We start from the raw sequence: 7,429 nt of genomic DNA, 5'->3' as shown, positions 1-7,429 counted from the left end.
ATTCACATACCAAACCCCTGTTGTTTTAGATTAAATTTTCATTATTCCTATTTAGCCCCCACCCCCACCCACTTTGTGGCATCACATTTCTCCAGGAATCATGATCAAATTTCAATCTGCACAACCTGACGGTTTTCACACCAGTTTCAACTTCTCTTTTTTGGCTGAATGCTTTTCCAGAAGATTTTGTACAATTTTTCTTTACATTCTTCCCATGTAAAAATTTAACAACACAACCCCTACCCCATTCAGGCCCCACCATACTCCAGGCATTATGATTTGAACAAACCTAAATTTAAACTATCTGAAGATGCTTCGTTCCACACAATATTATTTAAGTTTCTCTGGCAAAATGGTTTTTGAGAAGAAGTTTTCAAATATTTCTCTAAATATTTTCCAATGTTAAAAATTATCTCCTATTGTGGCCCCATCCTTACCCCGGAGACCGTAATTTAAACAAACTTGAATGTACACTATCTGATGATGCTTTGATCTCCACAATTTGAGCATTTTTAGTCTAATATATTAGTTTTTTAGAAGATTTTATCTATATATTTCTATATTGTAAAACTTATCCACCCCACCCCTCCCCCATTGTGGCCCCACTAAACCCCTGGGGGCTATCATGATTTGTACATTTTGATTCCCCCATCCTAGCCCCATCCTATCCCCGGGAAACAGGTGAAGGTCATAGTACTGCAAGTCCTTTGTATTTCAGTTTTTACTGTAGTTTTTCTCCCTTTGACCATATCTTGTTCAGACTAAACATACAAAAAAAAAGGCATGTTGCATGATAGAATATGCAATGACCTTAAATCAAGTTCATGTAAAAAGTACCGGTAATGGTTTAAGTAGAACTCGGTGACAGTTTTTAAGATACTATATTAATTTCCTCCTCCTTCTCTTTTTTGCCTTTATACATATATTTATATAGTACATGTACCAGTACTGTACCGACCAGACCCAACCTAACACCAGTGCAGACCACATGGAACTAAACCCCGGGTTTACTTTTGTGGTTTATACTTTTTGGGATTACTCGGGATATGCTTTTTAAAAATTTGCGACTACTAGTACTTGGTGTTTACTTTGGGTCCACTTGGAGTTTACTCTGGGTTTGCTTTTGTGGTCCAATTTACACACTTAAGTGTGAAGCAGACTCGTCTTTTATCTTTACCATCTTAATATCTGTAAGCCCTGCTCTACCCGTGTATATTTCAAATACACATGTAGCATCTGCTTTCAGGGGTCTACTTCTAATACAGGGGTTTACTTTCTGTGTCCACTCTACATGTTTGTATATACTCTGTGTTTACTTTGGGTTTAATCAGGTTTACACTGGGTCTGCCCTAGCAAACCCCGAGTAAGCTTGGAGTAAAACCCGACAGTAAACCCATTGGCAAGGTTTAGTTCTGGTCTGCTTTCTGTTAGTCTAAGATTATGTCTGATCTGTACTGTACTTTATGGATAAAGGATATGCAAATTTTTAAGACTAGACACAGTTCTAAAAAATAATGCATTTTTCATGTTTTTCCCGCAAGATAAATATATAAATTGTTAAAGAAGCTAGGAAAATGTCATATATTTCAGACTAGGCATAGGCCAGGAAACATGTCAAGGATCAACCCTAGAAACAGAAAATAAGTACCTGCCTTTTGGGCATCATGGATAAGATGGATTTTGCATTAAAGAGAAAATTAAACTAAAAACATAACTAAATATAAGCTAATTACCAGTATATATTTTTTATTTTGTCATAAGTGAGTGATTAACTATCAAAATTCATGCCCAGGCATGGTCATCGATTACGCACTCCTTGATGGAATCAGTTTTCAGGGGATCAACGACCACGTTCTGAATTTTTATGTCCAAGTGGTTTGGTTCTTTACAGTTCAGCTTGTCTTCTGATGTCTCTTCAGATTTACTAGAGTCTGGAGGGACACAACTTTCACCATCAGTCACAGGTTTGATCACACAACCTTCCGCACTATCACATGTCACTTCGAGATTTGGTTCCTTGTCCTCCTTTTTACTACCGACTCCGAAGAAGTTCTCCTTGACAATGTGGTATACACATTGCAGTACCAAGTTTCTTTCTCTTCTTATATTTGGTGCCAAAAGCTGGAGAAGGAAAACATAAACCAGTCAACAGAACATTAACACCAAACATTTAATTAGTTCGGTACTCATTTATGATATTTGCATATAATCAATGCAGTAAACAAATACTGGTAATCATTTAGTGGATGGGCCTCTATTTTATGCTAACACATATTCTATAGTCCCAACTAAAGAACTGATTTCTACTGGTATATCCCTCAGGGATTCAACTAGTACTGTGGTTTCATTAATATTCAAGGGTATCAATTCTATTGGATAAAGTGAAAATCACAGTTTCAAGGATATGTAAATTTGTGGCCAATGACCCCATCAATACAAAATGTTAATAAAAATTGCATTTCAATGAACATTTAATTTCATGGATCAACTTAAAAACGAAATCCACGAAAATTGGTATTCAACAAATATTGATTAGTACATGGATCAATATCTTCTACCCAAACCGATCAGATAAGAACTCTAATATCATGCCTTCTCATTAAACATCAAGATTACCTTCTCTAATAGTGTAGACTTCCTGACTTTAGGTCGAGAGCTAAAGTCGCCATCATTTTTCCTATGTCTCTTTCTCTTCCTTTTGTTTCCATGTTCGGTGCCATTATTTTCCCCATTTTCTACACACTGGATTTCTTTATCTGCAAAAAAATTTTTGAAATGAGTTTGGAGAGAAAAGTTGCATCAAAAACAAAATTAATATAATACACAAACTCAAACATATAAAGCATAAATTACCGGTATTCAACCAATAAACATGTTCTGCGTAAGCCGAAAAATCATGGGGATAGAATAATATTAATTTGGGAACACAAAATTACAGCCAAAGTTTTCAATACAGTAAATTCCTTATTTTCCGCTAATACTAATTCTGCAATTCAACTGTTTTCCATCAAATCGCGAGAACATAAAATTGCGAATGCCAAATTTTTATCATAGTTTCATGTAGTGAACATATGTCTGAAAAATAAAAGCAAGATTTTAGAATTTGCGTTATGTGATTAACACAATTTAATGTGGATATTAATTTCTCTAGTTTAATTAGGAATCTGCAATATTCTAATGATTTAATCATGCAAAACAGCAGAGTTGCAGAAACGGGTACTCGTGTAAAATAAGGAATCTACTGTGTATTAGACTGACTTGACAGTGTGTCATTCTGTGATGGTATGTCAGTGTGTGACGGTTTGTTGGTCTGTGGGGGTTTCTCCTCATCACTGTCACTGTAGTTGGCCATCAGAGTGGCTAGTCCTCCTACCGCTGACACAGCCTGGTCAGCATCGGGGACAGTTTCCTCCAGCCCCTCGAGCAGTGACAGCGGGTCCGCATCAAATCTTTTATCTTTGTCAGTGACCTACAATGTCAATAATATATGCAATGTAAATGTCAATGGATATTTGTTTATCTATAGTGTCACATATGATATTTGTTTATTACTAGTACAATGTACATGCATGTACATGAACAGTGTAAGAGAGTATGATATTGCAATTCATTCATAAATTTGATTAATCCTCCGCATAAAATAATTAAAAAAATTCAAGGCTGGACTCAATTTTTTTAAAAATATTTTTGCACTGATAAGGGTATATTGAAAGTTGGTTTATAGAATAATTACATGTACTACTTTATTATGGTACCTTTGTGGATGGTGCCCCAATTTTTGGAGGACTTTCTGTACAGTCATCTTCCCTTCTTCCACGATTATTCCTATTATTCTGTCTCTTGTTTTTCCACTTTCCAAATTTATCCTTTTTTCCACCTTTGTTCCTCATTTTCCTAAAATACCAAAGCGAGAAGTTGCACATGTACTTCAATAATTATTTTAATCATAACTAATACTAGTACATGTACTTCTAGTTTAATCTTAGTCAGTCTAAACATTGACATATTGACATTTTCGCTACCCAAGGGTTTTTGGTCCATTCCACTACCAATAACTAATGGGGAGCGGAGTGGACTGACAACCCTTGGCTATTAAAGATGGCTATTTGAACACTTACCCAAATGTCTTCGTCTCAATGACTTCACCCCTGGCTATCTTCTCCTGTATGATCTCATTCTTTTTTTTGACTGTTTCAGCTGTTGGAAAATTTCTGGAAAAAAATCACAATAAAGACTGTGTTAGATAGGGGAAAAAATATTCTTTTCTTCTAACATTTTTTACATACATGCATTGAGAATTCGTAATTTTTTTTTATCAGTGAAAATAGATAGCATTCTGTGTGAACTTAACAATACCTTTTCCTTTCTTCTCTCCATTTGGCAATGTCTTCTGGAGATTCTAATTTCCATATCTTGGTTGCAAGTCCACTAGAATGTTGCTAGATAGAATTTAAATTGAAATCAAATCAAATATTGTTAGGAGTATTGGATAATGTACATGTAAATTATCAACCACAAGTACTGTATTAAAGTTCATTTAGCAATACTTTGTAAATTATGTAACAACATACTGTGGAATCTTTAAATTCGTGGGGGCCAATTTTTGTGGATTGAGGGATTTTTGCTTATTCATGGGGATGTAATTTCGTTGATGTGTTGGTTTTCAGTTCCAGTAAGAAAGATAACTCTTTCTAAATTATGCATTCGTTGAGGGTGTAAATTCGTGGGGGAGGGCGACCCACGAATACCACAAAAATTGAACCACCACGAATTTTAATGATCCCACAGTAACTCCCTAATGCCAAAAATTATTTCAAATCTTGAAACACATACATGTATATCAATTTGAAAAGCTGCAGATTCATTACATTTGAGGTGTATTGCAATATTCTAAAAATATAATATCCAATTCACTTAGAACCATTTTAACAAGACCTTAGACTTTCGGTAGGACGTAACTATCTATTTCTTGTATCGATCAAAACAAGTTAAAAATGATACTATTTCAAGTGAAATACTGTAGAATCCTTATTCCTTCCCTAAACGCAGGGAATTAATATCTGTGGAAAATCGCAAGAAGCAACCCTCACGGATTTTAAAATCTCGCTTTTATTTTTCAGACAGTTTTAACTAAAAGAAATTGCAACAAAAAATTCAAGACTGCAATTTTTTTATTATCGCAATTTGATACAAAATTGCAGAATTAAGTAATCGCGTAAAATATGGAATTTACAGTGTGCATAGATTGCGTAGTTTTACCTCAAAGTTGTTTGATTTCAAAGAGCCATGGCTGAGTGGCCAAGAATAAAGTAGAGAGGTCTATGTCACCTTCTACCCAAAGTCCAAGCTCTTCTTAAAATGGTTCTACAAAATGTATACAAGGAAATATTTGCTCCCGTTTTATTTTCGCCCCTTTCGCCCTCGTTGTCAGAGGGCGAATTTAAGACTGGGCAAACTCTATATTACATATAATATCTCTGTTAACATAACTGCATCTGGGCAAATTCCAGACAGGGCGAAACCTTTTGCAAGTGTAAAAGGGTGAAAATTATACGGGCCAAAAATAACCCTGTATACAGTAGTGTGTCAGTACAAACCACTTCATATCTTTGTAATTGCTGTAGTGCTCAATGGTGATTGATAAACTTTGTTTTATTTATAACTTACCGTTCTGTCATGAAGCTGGACCAGTTTGGGGTGTGCAGTGTATGAACATCCTTCATGTCTGCACTGTATCACAAAACAGAAAAAAAAAGTTTGAATCCAATTTGAAAATATAGAGAAAAAAATAGATTATGGTTGGAAAATCCCAGACATATTATATAACTGAACTAGTGTTTCTATAAATAACTGACCTTGACATGACTGTCAATATGCTCTTGGTATTTGTCCTGAGCTTTGTATCCCCTGTCACAAGTCTCACAGAAATATACATTGTTTTCTGCTAGGTCCCTCTTGTCTACTTTGGGCTTTTTCTTCTGTATTAGAAAATAAAGAACTAAATTTCCACTGTGACAGTTTTTTGCACAATGCATAGAAATCTATCTTTCATACTTCAATGGTTGTGGATTCAAAACCACCAAAACTTAAGGCAATAATTTTTATCTTAATATGGTTTGTTGAAACATGAAATATACAAAACAACATAAAGTTTGAAATTATGCTTTTGAAAACTTGTATTATACATTATCAAATAAATTTAAATGGAAAGGAAAATGTTTAATTGTATTTTAAGACTAAACCAAATGGGCATTTGTGCTATATCTTACTAAAAGCCAAGTTCCATGCTTAGATCCTGATATAATGAAACTCTCAACTTAAAATTAAGAAAATATTTTCCAATTTTTGAATATCGTCTATTATAAGTACAGGGTTATTCTGACCTTTTTAGGGAAATGTTCATGCTTCTTGTTGAAATCTTTTGGTAGATTACTCCATACATTGTTATTCCAAGGTTTTCTGTTGTTATGAGTTGCTTTCATACCATTGAAGCCATTTTCTGCAAAATTCACACTACCATTCATTTTAGTACTTTCATTTTGGAAATGATTATTCCATTGCCCATTTTGATGTCCATGATTTTGTTGCCACTGGTTTCCATTTTGCTGATTTAGCTGAGGTGGAGGAGGGTTTTGTGGAGAATTAAACATGTATTGTTGGCCGGTATTAGAAGCAAACATATTGGAATCTCCATAAGAAACCTGGTGCCGAGGGGGTGGAGAGTTAAAGTTTGGTCTAGGATGGCTTAAGTTCTTCCCATAGGCATAATTTGCATTCTGTCTGTTGGCGCCATTGCTAAATAAGTTCATATCAGAGTATGATACCTGCTGTCTTACGGATGACTGGTGGGGTGGCATGTAGAAATTGGGTTGTTTTGGGGGTGGGCCTCTGTGTGTAAATCTGGGTGAGAAGTGATGGCCAGAATGTGGAGGCCCTGGGAACCGTGCATATCCCGACATCTGTCCAGCTGCCCCCGAATTATTCATTCTGAAAATAATTAGTTAATAATTTTCATTCTGGAAAACTGTATTTGATTTTATAATTATCAGGTATTGTTCGAATTCGATACCATGCGTGTCACACAAAATAGATAAATAATACAGTTCCGAAATCCAAAATTACTGTACCCCCCCCCCCCCTTTTCCCAAACATCCAACTATATACTACTATGAAATTAAATAAGACACCATTGTCATGTCTTGAATTGTTTATACAAAGATACGTAAAATGTGGTATGTTTATATATTAGCAATGATAACAATAGTGTACAATTAAACGTCTATACTTACATTATAATCTCATGGATGTTTTGATTATATTTTCTCCACACGTGCGTTATTTTATTAACTGCGGAGATAAAACACGCACCTGCATTTCCGGCTTTTATAATTTAAAAATAAATTAACAAATTACAAACTAGCACTGAAAA

At 34.9% G+C, this 7,429-nt stretch overlaps 1 protein-coding gene across 1 annotated transcript; it reads right to left on the bottom strand.

The window, feature by feature from the left end:
• Positions 1-1,721: 1,721 nt before the first annotated feature.
• Positions 1,722-7,374, bottom strand: LOC105336358 (nuclear FMR1 interacting protein 1). The gene is made up of 10 exons (XM_034474400.2): positions 7,290-7,374; positions 6,384-6,987; positions 5,856-5,978; positions 5,668-5,730; positions 4,357-4,439; positions 4,119-4,211; positions 3,756-3,894; positions 3,259-3,469; positions 2,617-2,756; positions 1,722-2,121 (listed from the first exon to the last, which is right to left on the bottom strand). The coding sequence occupies exons 2-10, from the start codon at positions 6,984-6,986 to the stop codon at positions 1,783-1,785; spliced, it is 1,794 nt and encodes a 597-aa protein (XP_034330291.2). The 5' UTR covers position 6,987; positions 7,290-7,374; the 3' UTR covers positions 1,722-1,782.
• Positions 7,375-7,429: the final 55 nt, after the last annotated feature.

This window comes from Magallana gigas, chromosome 8 (assembly GCF_963853765.1).
Source record: "Magallana gigas chromosome 8, xbMagGiga1.1, whole genome shotgun sequence".
Classification (NCBI taxonomy): Eukaryota; Metazoa; Mollusca; class Bivalvia; order Ostreida; family Ostreidae; genus Magallana; species Magallana gigas.
The sequence above is the reverse complement of the archived record's forward strand: the minus strand, read 5'-3'. Positions and strand labels throughout refer to the sequence as shown.

What these genes read in the sequence shown, in the direction of transcription:
- LOC105336358 (XM_034474400.2), bottom strand. Translation starts at nt 6,986, where the DNA reads ATGAATAATTCGGGGGCAGCTGGACAGATGTCGGGATATGCACGGTTC. An exon ending in ATGAACATTTCCCTAAAAAG is followed by an intron (nt 5,979 to 6,383) that starts GTCAGAATAACC and finishes TTTCTAATACAG; the next exon opens with AAGAAAAAGCCCAAAGTAGA. An exon ending in AGTCTACACTATTAGAGAAG is followed by an intron (nt 2,122 to 2,616) that starts GTAATCTTGATG and finishes TTCCTTCTCCAG; the next exon opens with CTTTTGGCACCAAATATAAG.